The 14,893-nt window shown below is 40.1% G+C and overlaps 1 protein-coding gene across 6 annotated transcripts in view; it reads right to left on the minus strand.

The window, feature by feature from the left end:
• Nucleotides 1-1,019: 1,019 nt before the first annotated feature.
• The window catches only part of LOC126418931 (calcium uptake protein 1 homolog, mitochondrial), a 538,349-nt gene continuing 524,475 nt past the window's right edge, over nt 1,020-14,893 (minus strand). For all 6 annotated transcript variants that reach the window (XM_050085962.1, XM_050085964.1, XM_050085960.1 and 3 more), the window contains 4 exons: nt 12,719-12,843; nt 12,476-12,603; nt 12,051-12,140; nt 1,020-2,044 (listed from right to left, as the gene is read on the minus strand). In XM_050085962.1, coding sequence (XP_049941919.1) covers nt 1,890-2,044; nt 12,051-12,140; nt 12,476-12,603; nt 12,719-12,843 — 498 coding nt within the window. In that variant the 3' untranslated portion in view covers nt 1,020-1,889. The remainder of the gene's footprint in view (nt 2,045-12,050; nt 12,141-12,475; nt 12,604-12,718; nt 12,844-14,893) is intronic.

Here is a 14,893-nt window from a genome sequence, read left to right on the forward strand (position 1 = left end):
GTTCCTTTCTGATGTGGTATTGGGTAAAAAAGAGGGGGGGAGGGAGGGGGAGTGCTCCTTTGTAGCTGTTCCTGTGGTAGCACCTGTCTGTGAAGGCCTTTGTGAGACTTCCAGCATATTGGGCAATGGAGTTTTTGTCACTGCAAATATGCCATCCATGGGGGACCATACTGTATCGGAAGGATTTTTGATGTGGGAGGGATTGTACCTGTCAAAATGCAGGTACTGTTGGTGGTTGATGGGTTTAATTTGGGCAGAGGCATGGATGGAACTATCACAGAGGAGGAGGTCAACACTCAATAAGGTGGCACTTTGGATTGTGGGGAATCAGGTGGAGTGGATCAGAGAGAAGGTATTGAGGCTGTGAAGGAATGAGAAAGGATTGTCTTGGCCCTGAATCTAGATAATAATGATATTGTCAATGAATGTGAACAAGACCAGGGGACCGGGATTTTGGGAGGCTAGGAAGGCTTCCTCTAGATGATCCAGAACATAAGCTGCCATGTTGGTGCCCATGGCTGTGCCACGGATTTGTTTGTATACCTTCCCAACATGCAGCATCCTGGAAATAAAATTACACTACACAAGTCATCCAGCCATAGATAATTTGTGCTACACAAGTGAAGCTGGAGTGTGTCACTAGCAAGAAACTAAATACAAGTTTTTGTGCTATGTATTATGCATAATTGGTTAAATATCAGTGCTTTCAGTCTACACACAATTTATTTCCCTGTGTTTCTGCATCATGGTTTATCTATGTTTACAATTTGTTTATTTTGTTTTTAGGTTTATAAGTATGATTTTGAAATTCCTAGCACTACTCTATACCATTATTCAAGCAGAAACAAATCTACTAATGTTGCTATTCTAAAACAGAAAATGACATTCCTAACCAGCATATGTCCAAAATATTGTAATTATCTGTAACAATCCACTTAGTATTTTAATAGTTGCTACTTTACCTTTATTGTGAATTTATTTTGATTTATCTGAAATGGTAGAGAACCTGAAAGACCACATTAAAATGTTGCTGTTTTATTTGTTTTCACACAGAAAATATTACTGAAATGCATATTTAGTATAACAAATTTATTCACATTGTTAGTAGCTAACAGTGAACTTTCCAGTAAATAACAGAGTGAGACAAAGACGACAAATCAACTGCACTGTACACTTTCAAATAAAATTTTAAGTACATTAACAATGTTAAAGTTTAATGAAACACAACTTTAAGCAGTATACAGTAACAACCTGTTTACTTAAAAACAAGGAAAATACAGAAAAAGAAAATAATTTATAAATGTATTAAATTCATAAGATTTTATTTACACTCAGTTGTTATTTTCTAGAGTTTTGTGCAGTTACCAATATGGTATATTCTAACAGCAAACACTGTTGCAAAGCTCTTCGGTGTGAACTATTCTGAACCACAACACTGTGCTCTTGGTAGCAAAACAGGAAGATGTCAAAAGGAAGTAGATGAATTATCATCAGTTATGCATAAGTTTCCTTGAATCAAGCTTTAATTTATCTCCCACTTCTATGAAATACATGCTGCTCTTGCTAATGTGAGAGTAAGTACACATGTGACACCAGAAGCAACTTCAGCCGTGGAGTGCAGATCACAATGAATGCTAGTGGTACAGTCTGCACGGTATGAAGAACAATCCTACACATATGCTGTACCTTCCATGACTGCTACGTAGCAATATTTAATGAAATTGTTGTCTTTATGGGGTCTACTTTCCCCACCTGCTATCATTTGTATTCATCACTCTCACACATCTCATATGTGCAATATATTTTAAGTGAAGGAAGACATTAAGTACAAGAAACACAACAATCATTTTTCTGCAGATGGTAGCAGGAGAGATTCCAAGCGAATTTTCTTAGATGTCGAGCAGTGTTGGTTTTGTTTCACGAGCACATTTTGTCACGGACTGTATGAGTTTTACAAATCCAGTGTCCTTTGGTTTTTCAAGACCTCTGAGAAGCCTGTTCTTCATCACAGAGACAAACTCACGGTTACTCAGTTGACCATCCACTGTAAAAAAATAGGTGAAATCACTTTTAGAGTTTTTTGTTTTTACAAGTAATATTGTATTACAACGATCACATAACAGTAGAGGTATTCAAATCATAAACAATGAACAAAACAATTCTTAAAAGCTTTCCCAGCAATCCTGTGACATACTGGGTTGTTGGGTATCTTGCTGGATATCAGCGTCATTCAAGCACAATGTGTGACTCGAGATCTTCATGATGAAAGAGCAATTTAAAATGGAAGGGGAAGGCTGTAGGTAAAAATACTGGACCCGAACACTCGATGAGCATCTGATGAAGGTAATAAGTCACACTGCCGAAATACTGTGCATGAATGATGGTGAAATCTGGCATAATACCTAACACCTCACGATATCAATGAATAACACACATTTATATCAAGTTTTTTACTATGGTGTTTTGATAATAAAGAACAGTTCATTTATCCAATTAGAATCATTTTATTTTCATAGCTGTTCACTTGAAAAATTAAGTCACTGATTCTAGCAAGGACTGTGATACATAATTGTGTTACTGAACAAAGCTAGACAACCCAAAACCCAAAATTTTGAAATTATGTATATTAATTACAGAAGACCCTTAAGCATGTGTTTTCCTTCAACACTGTAGGTGCAAAGAAAATAAAAGATGATCTGCATCTACTGCTTTCACTATCTTCAGCCTATCAAAATTTTTTATAGTGATGGTAGTAGTTTTATTTTCAATGAAAAACATTTGCTACCATAAAATAGTTTAATTGTGAGGGCAGACAATGAGCAGTGGGAGTATTTGAAAGTTTATTGGCACAGAAAGTTTTATGTGATTGTATGCAACCACACGAGGTACTAATTTTTCTTTTATGAAGTTTACATTAAAATACCATCAATTACATGATGAAACTATGAAAGGCTCTTTTTTAACACGACCAGATAACCCTACTTCCCTATTATTTTCACTATCAATTTCCTTCTACTATAAAAGTTCCTTGTCTTGAAGCAGGTAGGAGAAAGCAGAATGAAGAGGAAAATGGAATGAAGGGGAAGAGACAGAAGGAGTTTTGTGGCAGACAGAGTTCATCCATGTGCAGCCCAAGGTAGCTGCAAGTTGTGTCCGCGGTTAGAGAGTAGGGGTGTGTTTAGGGATTTTTTTTGGGGGGGGGGGGGGGGGGGAGGGGGCGCAAAGAGAGAGAACTGTGGAGATGGTAAGGAGGCGGCTTATCGTCTACATATAGTAACTGTAAAGCAGGGAGAAATATGAAGCTGCTGGTTGAGGGGGAAGCAATCTGGAAAAGAACAGTGCAGGGCACTAGGAAAGGGGAAGAGATTGATGGAAGGCATTTACAAGGTAGCACCCATCTGTGATAGCCTTGGCAGTCTCATTATCTTATTGGTTATTGGGAGAGGAATTGCCTAATTGCTTACGACTGCACAAGCCCTCTCTGCAGATGGAAAATGGTAGTGTAGAGTAAGCGGGAGAGAGAGAGAGAGAGAGAGAGAGAGAGAGAGAGAGAGAGAGAGAGAGAGTTGAAGCAGACAGAACAGGATGTGTTGACATTTTAGATGGTTGTGGACTGAGGATATTGACTCTAAGGTCAAAGCATTAAAACCTCATCAAGGAATCGAACACAGCTGAGAGATTTAGGAATTTGGGTGGCTACAAAGGGCTCCTCCAAGGGGTCATAATGTGAGCTGACATTTGCAGTGCTGCCCTTCACAGGAAAGTGCTTTTGGGTGAGGATACAATTGTTCATGCATACGTGGAATTATGCAGAATCTTGCAGCAAGCAGGATATCAGAAAAGTTCATGGTCAGCCAATTACTAACTATGCTACAGAGGTCTATTTTTTGTTCATTTCATTATGATTTATTAATAAAGCATAGGCAACACAACTTCAGTGTCCTATGATTTCTGAAAATCATCAAGATTCAGATGTGCGATTTATTTCATCTCACTAAATTACTTATGTATTCCAGTTATTAAAGGCACTCATGAATACAGCTGTAACCATTGTCTATGTTAGCATAGAAGTTTTTCGCTATCATCAACTCCTTCAGATTTCATCTTGTTTCCTCCTTTTGCATCCATTTTATACTTCCTGGGTTTTTCACACACATGTGGATGTATTTTTGCAATTTTTTTTGGACGTAATTCTATGTTATTTACGTAATTTTTCACATTTTTTCCACCACCATGGATCCTTGCTCCTTCCATCTGCATCAATACAGAAAAATTTCCTTATTCCTAGCCAGAACCCAGTCCCATATACTGTTCCTGCACTTTTGCTTGGCTTGTGGAATCCCCCCAAATGACCTTACGATCAAATTACCCATCTCTACCTCCTTCCACAATGATCTGCATCTGTCCAGTTTCCGCCAATCCTTAGCCCTCACCAACACAGTCCTGCAAAACCATATCTGCCAAGCCTACAAAACCATATCTACCAAGCCTAAACCTTATTGCAGTACCTTCTGTCCACCCGTAAAATTATCCTGCTATGCCATCCCAAATTCCTTGAATCCATAACACACATTGAAGCTCTTGCCCCACAGGAACTAGAGCAACATACACACCACTACCTTAAAAAGCTCTCCACCCTGCTCACTTCCTCATGCCTTGGAGTACCATTGTCCACCAGCTCTACAATAACCTCTAAACCTCCACAACGTCCCCTCATAGCTGACAAACTTTGTCTTGCAGACCTACTACATTTACCTCCAAAACTCCCTCCCACCACCACACAGAATCAGAACCTAACCACAGCCACAATACAGTTGTGAACCTTTCCTCCACAAGTCTTAGCCCCACAAAAATATCAGTTCTTTCCATAGAACTCACCTTTTGCCCCACTCCCAAATTCAATCATGCAGGACCTGCTAAAGACCTCCTTTCCTTCTCCTGGTCCCTACAATGGAAACAAAGACCATGGTTGAACCCTGCCTAACTCAGTTCACTCCTCCATCCAACCATGATCCACCCCCACTGCCCCCAAATCACCCCTGTTAACTTTCCAGGATTTCTTAATCTTGAGCCTTGCCTCACCATCATTCTGGAAAACCCTCAACATGCAGACAAACCTTACATCTGCAGAAAGAACCGCAGTCCACCATTTCAAACCTGATCCCGACATTATAATCCTACCTGTGGACCAACTCTCCACCACTGTTGTTTTGAACTGCAAGGATTACCTGGTGGGATTACATGGCAGAAGGACTCTGCCAGCTGTCAGATATGTCCACCTACAAATCTTGCCACAGTGACACTATTCCACAAATCCAGCAGGATCTCCAGTCACTCTTCAAATCCTAAGGTCCATCCCAGAACCCCTCCATGGAGTCCATCTCTCAGCTCACCCCTACCACTCCCTGCAATGCTACCTCCTACAAGCTTCTGTAAGTCCATAAACCCACCGAGCGAGGTGGCGCAGTGGTTAGACACTGGACTCGCATTCGGGAGGACGATGGTTCAATCCCGTGTCCGGCCATCCTGATTTAGGTTTTCCGTGATTTCCCTAAATCGCTCCAGGCAAATGCCGGGATGGTTCCTTTGAAAGGGCACGGCCAACTTCCTTCCCCATCCTTCCCTAATCCGATGAGACCGATGACCTCGCTGTCTGGTCTCCTTCCGAAAACAACCCAACCCCCATAAACCCAACCAACCAGGATGCCCTATTGTGGCTGGTTACTGTGCCCCCACTGAGAGAATCTCTGCTCTCATAGACCAACATCTTTCAACCTGTTAACCAAAACCTACCCTCCTCTATACAAGGTACCAACCATTTTCTCCACCGACTCTCCAAATTTCCTGTCCCGTTACCACATGTTCATCAGTATTGATGCCACCTCCCTTTACACTAACATCCCTAATGCCCACGGCCTTACCACAATTGAACACTACCTTTCCCAATGCCCAAAGGATTCCAAAACAACAACCTCCTTCCTAGTCACCTTGACCAACTATATCCTCAACCATAATTACTTTTCCTTTGAAGGCATTACCTACAAACAAATCTGGGGTACCGCAATGGGCACCCACATGGCACCATCCTATGTCAACCTATTCATGGGCCATCTGGAGGAATCCTTCCTAAACAACCAGTATCCTAAACCCCTCACCTGGTTTTGATTCACTGACAACATCTTTGCGATCTGGATCGAGGTAGAGGACATCCTATCCACATTCCTCCATAACCTCAACAACTTCTCCCTCATTTGCTTCAACTGGTCCTACTCAACCCAACAAGCCAGCCTCCTAGATGTTGCCCTCCACCTCAAAGATGGCTACATCAGTACCTCCGCCCATATCAAACCTACTAACCACCAGCAATACCTCCACTTCGACAGCTGCCAGCTTCCATACCAAGAAGTCGCTTCCACACAGTGTAGCCACTCATGGTATCACATCTGCAGTGATGAGTGGTCCCTCTCGAAATATACCAAGGGCCTCACTGGCTCATTGAAGCTTTCACAAACTGTAATTATCCTCCCAACCTTGCACAAAACAAATGTCCCGTGCCTTATCTTTCCAGTCTCCCATTATCTCCCAAAGTCCCACCGTCTGGCTACAAGGGAGCATTCCTCATAATTCAGTACCACCCAGGACTGGAGCAACTGAAACACATTCTGCGCCACTGTTTTGACTACCTCTTGTCGTGCCTTGAAATAAGAAATGTCCTGCCCACTATCCTTCACACCCCTCCCACAGTGGTATTGCACCATCCACTAAACCTACACAACATACTTGTCCATCCCTACACAACCCCTGCTCCCAACACTTTACCTCATGGCTCATACCCCTGTAATAGATCTAGGTGCAAGACCTGTCCCATACACCCTCCCACCCCCACCTACTCCAGTCCAGTCACAAACATCACCTATCCCATCAAAGGCAGGACTACCTGTGAAACAAGTCATGTGATCGACAAGCTAAGCTGTAACCACTGTGCTGCACTGTATGTGGGCATGGCAACCAACAAGCTGTCTGTCCGCATGAATGCCCACCAACTAACTGTGGCCAAGAAACAAGTGGACCACCTTGTTGCTGGGAATGCTGCCAATTATGATGTTCTTCATTTCAATGACTGCTTCACAGCCTGTGCCATATGGATCCTTCCCACCAACACCAGCTTTTCTGAATTGTGCAGATGGCAACTTTCCCAGCAATATATCCTACATTCCCGTAAACCTCCTGGTCTCAACCTTCATTAGTCATTGTCCTCACCCATCCAGCTCCTCCCCTGTTCCCATTCCAGCACTACACAGCCCTCATTCCACCATCATACCCAGTCTTTTTACTTATCTCCCTTTCCATTTCGCCTCAGCCCCCTCCTCCCTCTTCCATACCTGTCTCCTGTCCTCCATCTAACCTCCTGATTGCACAAGCTACCCTCCTTCTCCACCTCGTCCCTGCACACTCCTCAGGAGAACTTCACTGTCAGCCATCCCTACCCTACTATCCCTCCCCCTCCACACCCCAGCCTCCTCCTTACCCCCACCAAGTTGCCACTACCATGATGCACTGTTGCTGCTGCTCACAGTGTGGCTTCAGTTACCTGGGACTGCAGTCGTGTGTGTGTGTGTGTGTGTGTGTGTGTGTGTGTGTGTGTGTGTGTGTGTGTGTGTGAATTACAAAAACAACTGTTTCCATTTTAATGCACATAGCTATATTATTGTATTTGATGGAAATATTTAAAACATTATGGAAGATCAATTAAAAATTAATACAGTCATTATACTGTGTCTCATCCTGAAGCAAAGCACACTGCACAAAAAATTAGTCTGCCTGAGAGACATCATGCTAATACCACGTAACACTAATTTTAACATTGATATTAGCCTCAACTTGGCAAGGAAGAGAGTCTATAAGGTTTTTCAGGGTCATATAACTGGCTACAGCCATTCACTGATGTGCCATAGAGTACCTTTGTGTTCATCAAGTGCATATATGATGCAGCCCTGTGAAGACGGATGCTGTCATCATGGAAGAAGAGTGTCTACAGCATACTCCTCATGAAGATTTAGAACAAAGGGCAACATTTGGTCACTGAGAATGCTTAAATAAATATCCTGATTTATGTTGACACAAGCCTGAATGAATAGGAACAAATCATGGTACAAGAAACAGCCCCTAACCATCACAGAACCACCTCCTCCCTCAACTATGGCCTTAACAAAATTCTAATTCAACAGCCCTTTGGGTCTTTGGTGAACTTGATGCCTTGTACCATTTGAAAATAAACTACTACTTATCAGAAAACACAGTATGCCTCCAGTCTGTTACTGTCCAGTGTGGGCCATTTAGGGTGTGGAGGGTTATGTGCCACTGTGAGCAATATGTTTTTAGAGGTACTTGACTCCAAATGTCCAGTCACACAGTTCCCTTTTAAATGTTCCAGGAACTGATGGCAGTAATTCCTGTTGGTTTTGAAATACTGTGACTGGTAATGTGTGACACTCATCTGCAGCCCTATCAGTTAGGACAGGGTTTCATGGTTGTGAGTGGTACACTACTACTTGTAGACATGCTGGACAGTCCACATTGATACATCAATAAATCAGGCAACTTAATTCACAGTGTGGTCATGGGCACATCCAAACAGAAGTGCTCCTTTCTGCCACTCTGCCACATTGTCGACCCATCTTACTGCGCTGATTGCATACCACTGACTGGCACATACACCCATCACAGTCGCAACATCGATCAGCGATGCTTCACATGTCCACTTGGTACCAGTCTTACAACAACTACAACCTTACAAACTTTCAACTGAAACTTGTTTTTATCCTGTTACTAGAAGGCGCTGAACCCAGTTAACAAAGGATAAGTTTAAACAAAAAAAGAAAGAAAAAAAATTGGTACCCCAATTGCAATTCTGAGCAACGATTCTAGATGCAAACCCATAAAAAATGTCATTGGTCATCCATGAGCAATTCACTTTTCTGGAAACGTTTAATAAGGAAAATTTTGTACATTTCCCTGGTTTCTGTTTTTTTTCATGCCATTCAGAATAAAAGCAGTAACATTTCGTACTTCTTAATATCCAAAACACCTGAAATTAATCAAACCACAACCTGTTCAAATAACCAAACAATCTCACTCCAGTTGCAAGATTTTGGTACAATGATGATTGATGATGATCATGTCTCTCAACCCTTCCATAATTTCTGTTTCCTGCATCAGACTTTCTTGCTTGAGCAGTTTACGCTGGTGGAAGTAATTTTGTGCCACAAAGTGTAACAGTTTAGCAGAGAATCCCAAAAGTTGTATTTGTTCTCCATGACACGTATGAATGTGGAAGTTAGTGAGGTGTCAATCTGGCAAATAGTGTACATGTTCTAAAAATTCATACTTTTATTTTTATCATCTAATTGGTACAGGATACTTGCATTATTTGGCAGTTATTTTTCAACCTTTACAAAGTAATAAATAAGTAGAATCCCTTTCATATTCTGGAAAATTGTGTCCATAACCTTTCCAATAAAATCAACCTCATATGTTTCGGAGTAGGCTCATCATGTTTTAGCCGATTATGATTTAATTTCTTCTTCTTCTTCCTTGGCATTTGTCCTGCATGCTCGTGGGGTCCACTGTATTGGCTCGTTGTCGCCACTTCTTGCGATCTTGTGCCTGATCAGGGTGAAGGCCTGAGACCTTGAGGTCTTCATGCAGGTTGTCAAGCTATCACTGCCTTGGTCATCCTGCTGGCCATTTCCCATTTACATTTAGGTTGAAACTAGTCTTTGTCACTGTTTTCTCGTCTGCTCTAAGGACAAGCCTGTACCAATGTAGGTGGCTTTCTTTCATTTTGTCTACTATTGGTGCACCACTGTACAGCTTGCGAACTTCATTATTTGTGACGTGGTCATGCAATGTTAATCCCGATGTCCACCTAAGCATTTTCATCTCCATCACATCAAGTCTTTGCTCTAATTCCTTTGTTGAAGGCCAGCATTCAGCCTCATACAGTGCAACTGGATGGATTACCGATCGATGTACTTTTGATTTGAGCCTGTTTCGTGTTGCATAGTACTGCAGTAACAGAAAACCATTTGAGCCACGCGCAGCCAAGGCAGTTAGAGATTTCTGCAGTGAGATTTCCATCGGCAGCAATTGTCGAGCCCAGGTACTTAAAAGTCTTTGCTGTTGGGAGGTCAATACCATTGATTCTGATGGTTATAGAATCATTTAAATATGTGAAAAGGTAATATGTTTTCAACACATTGAGCTGTGGTCCTACATCTGGAAGGTGGTCATTCCGGGCTTGAACTTGAAGTTGTAAATCATTCTTATCTTCACTGGCCAGTAGCACATCATCAGCATACAGTAACATCCAGGGTGAGGTTTCCCGCAGATTTTTTGTGATGGTATCTATGACAGTTTTAAAGAGTAGCAGGGAGAGAGTAGATTCCTGATGAACTCCCTTGGAAATAGGGAAGTCATCAGATAGTCTGGCAGCTGACTGTATCCGGCTCCTCGGGTTCTGGTAGAGTAGTCTGACCCACCCAACGAGCTCTTCAGGTACTCCATGCTTTCAAAGGGCAATTATGATTTAATGTCTGATTGACAAAAAGGTAATTAGAAACTGAGGCCAAGCCTGGCTGGGTTGAGGACAGGGGAGGAAATCAGTTTCCTCCTTTTCTTGGTGGAAACTGTAAGAAACTTAAATCTGTATGGTATACAAAGATTTGAGCCCAGTTCCTTGACAATCTAAGTCTTATGGCTCTAACACTATGCCACCTCACCCAGTTTCAATGATTGGTTTCATTGCTACTTCATTCTTCGTGGGAAGGGGTGGACCCCACTACTGATACACAATAGCAAATTGCAAGGCAATCAGCTGACTTCTTTTTAAAATGGTTCATACATTGTCAAATAATGAAGTTTTTAAATTTGATAGCTGTTCACATTTAACAAATTCTGAAGCCATATTTCACAAATTTTTTGTATTTAATTGTTCAAATAGCAAATGCTGAATTCTTTCTTCAGATGTCTATGGCACCCAGTCATTTCATATTAGTTCCTCACTGAAACTTTTCAGCATACCCTCATATGCTCTTGGCATAGTCTAAGAAACACTACTGTTTGCAGACGTATCACATCTGTGAGCTCACAGTTGACTTAATGAACTAAGATAAAGCTAGACAAAAATTTTGAAGCCAGCAAATGAACCATATTGTCATTTTTTTATGTGAGCAGTTTCTTAGCACACTTGTTAAATATGGAAATGAGAAGTTATTACATTCCAGCTACCAACTTCAACTTCACTGTCATGATTAATTTCAATTAATCACTGCAACTATGAAACCTGAGTTTCAATGTCACCCACTGTGTGGGTTGTGAGGCTGCGGCTGTTATTTCTTGGATACAGGAAGGAGGTGGTGGAGATAAGACAGCGGGTAGGAGGATGTGAACAGAGAGAGGGGAGAGTGGGTGATGGACAAAGAGAGAGGGGAAAGAGAAAATGGACAAAGTAAGGGGGGAGATGGAGAGTAAGATGTATATCCAATTCCCATACACATTAAGCAATTGCAAAACTTTGCCAGGTTCACTAGTAGTAGTAGTAGTAGTAGTAGTAGCATCAAAACGAAAATTCTTTCAAGTAAACTAGAAAATTATAAAACAGAATAACTGGCCAGCACTACCTTCCGGACAAGTGTCAAAATGCTGATAGACACACATAAAAGTACACACTTTATCCCAGTTTTCAAAACTAATAATTCCTTCCCTGTGGAGCAAAGTACGATAAACTGTAGAAAGCCCCATCTATAGTGATAACAAAGGTTAACAGTTTGACATTCAGATTTCTTTTCCTTTTTGTAAATTCTGTGTATGTTATAATTTTCTGTGATCAAGTGTCATTACTGAAAAGAACCAAATCAATAAAAAATAACTGGTATCAATGTATTTAAGTCATAGGGAAAATTCAATACTTATGCAGCAAACACCCATCATAGGTAACAAGAAGAGACTCTTATCTTCTTAACTCATATTTTAAAATAGTTGATACTTACAGTTTTCATCAAAAATAGTAAATACCACATCTATAACATGGTCAGACAGGTCAACATGTGCAACAGTTTTGGCCACATGTTTTAGAGTTGCTGTGAAATGGAAAGACATTCATTAGCATTTGATTTTAGAGTTCTATACTTTATAACTGGTAAAGTTAGACACTTGAATTAAGGTTCTAAGGAGCTTATATTAGAAATGTTTATAAACTGTGAAAAGTATAATAGTATCTCTCCTCTAACAACATTGATGCTGTTTGGTTTTAATCAATAATTCATTAATGAAAAGTTAAAGTTACATATTTTGAAGATCTTAACGGAAACGAATGTTCAATCTCAAGATAGAATAAGATTGTAGCTCTCTATACCAAACACTATTAGCATTTTTGCTACACTTGCATGTTAAGATACAAATCTCTGTCAGTTACCTTGGTCAATTGAGGCACCAGCAATGTGATAGAAAGTTAGTGCAGTGTCCACATCATTTATATTATTCAAGAAATGGAAAAACTTGAGATAATCATCTTTGCTTATGCCTTTTGCATTTTCTTTGAACCTGTAATGAACAACAGTACTATGAAACATCAGTATAAACAATGATTTTTATCATTACATAATTCATGATTGAAAACATCAAATATTTGGAATGAAGTTAACAAGTGTGTTCTTACGCTTTTTTAACCCTTTTCAGCATTCTTGTTTTCTTTTTTTGGGGATAACCAGCATACGCCAAAAGTAATTCAGTGAAATCAGCCTCAGATATGTTGCCGTTTTCATCAGGACCTTTCCTTAGAAACTGAAAGCGAACATAAACTAATGAGTACTTCATGCTGGTAGATAGATGGAACTTTCACTGCATATTTAAATATTGCTGCACTCTCCACTGAAGATTTTAAACTTAACACCAAACCAAAAGGAAATAAGCTGAGGTCCAAATCACCGATTATGATAAAACTGTCTACATTACTATGTAAAAAGAACCCAGGTAAATGCATAACAATACAACAGAAGGTTGAAGCACTAGAATTAATTAGAATTTTTATGAGATAGTGTAAGATCAACATGTATCTTTCTGTTCTGAGATGCCTTTTGATATTCACAAACACTGCAGGTGGAATATGAAAAACGTGCTTCACGACACAAAAAATGCATGGCTTGTATTATTTCTAAAAGCAGGTACTGGCTTGTTAGGATTTGAGGTTTGTTTCCAAAATTTATGAGTATTATACATGTACAAAATAAAGGTAAACCCACAGCTGAGAGAGAGCAGCAACTATTTAATTGAAAATAGAGTACTGTAAATCTTATTTATGATGTCCTGCTTCTGACAGTGGGTAAAATATTTCTGAATAACGAGGCACACTACATTTATCTTTTCCTTTAAAATGAATCTTTTGATGAATAAAACACTATGCCTACAGTTATCTTTAAAGAAACATTTTAATGATAAGCTATAAAACTGAGCACCTGTATCAGCTGCTGATAGCAATGTATTTCATTTTATTAGCAGAAGAGGCATATTAATATGAAGTATTACATTTTTGCTACTTTTTAAGATCTTAATTTCATCTTCAAATTAATGTAGAGTGACTAAATATCTCTTGTCTGAGCTGTCACATAAGTGTTGGGCAAAAATCACTGTGCAAGTTTAAGTGTAATATATCAGTTTCCATTGGACAGGCCAGTACACTATGAATAATAAAACATGTAATGTTATCAATATAATAGAGGGAAACATTCCACGTGGGAAAAATTATATATAAAAACAAAGATGAGGTGACTTACCGAACGAAAGCGCTGGCAGGTCGATAGACACACAAACAAACACAAACATACACACAAAATTCAAGCTTTCGCAACAAACTGTTGCCTCATCAGGAAAGAGGGAAGGAGAGGGGAAGACGAAAGGAAGTGGGTTTTAAGGGAGAGGGTAAGGAGTCATTCCAATCCCGGGAGCAGAAAGACTTACCTTAGGAGGAAAAAAGGACAGGTATACACTCGCACACATGCACAAATCCATCCACACATACAGTCTGTATGTGTGGATGGATATCTGCGTGTGTGCGAGTGTATACCTGTCCTTTTTTCCCCCTAAGGTAAGTCTTTCCGCTCCCGGGATTGGAATGACTCCTTACCCTCTCCCTTAAAACCCACTTCCTTTCGTCTTCCCCTCTCCTTCCCTCTTTCCTGATGAGGCAACAGTTTGTTGCGAAAGCTTGAATTTTGTGTGTATGTTTGTGTTTGTTTGTGTGTCTATCGACCTGCCAGCGCTTTCGTTCGGTAAGTCACCTCATCTTTGTTTTTATATATAAAAAACATGTAATGTGTAACCCAACTGATATAAAATTGTCTGAATATTTGCAAACGTTTGGCTCCAGAGCAATAATTGTAATTTGTATAATACTGAACTGACTTCATCGAAACAACTGCAACTAAAATCACACAGGCACCTGAAAATTCACAGAAGCATGAGAAGAAAAACAAGAACAGAAAACCAGGCAGGTGCAACTATTTGCTCAATATAATATGAAATACTTTTCATAATGCTTTATGAACTCTTATCGCATATTTGAATCAATTCATCAAACTAAAATTGATAATACATATATCCCTACATGCATAACACACTGAACATACTGTGCACATAACAACATACTTCTGCACTTTCTCCCATTATGGAACAATAACCTGATGCAAAGCAGCAGCTCAGGATGATCAAGCACTCATTCTATAGAAAGAGGCAAAGAATGGTAAACCCACTCCATCTACGAAAAGGTCTTTAGAGGCAGAACATAAGCACTGCACTGCTTTGTTCAGAAGAAATAAATAACATAAAATAAAGTTGG

Source organism: Schistocerca serialis, chromosome 9, assembly GCF_023864345.2.
Source record: "Schistocerca serialis cubense isolate TAMUIC-IGC-003099 chromosome 9, iqSchSeri2.2, whole genome shotgun sequence".
NCBI lineage: Eukaryota > Metazoa > Arthropoda > Insecta > Orthoptera > Acrididae > Schistocerca > Schistocerca serialis.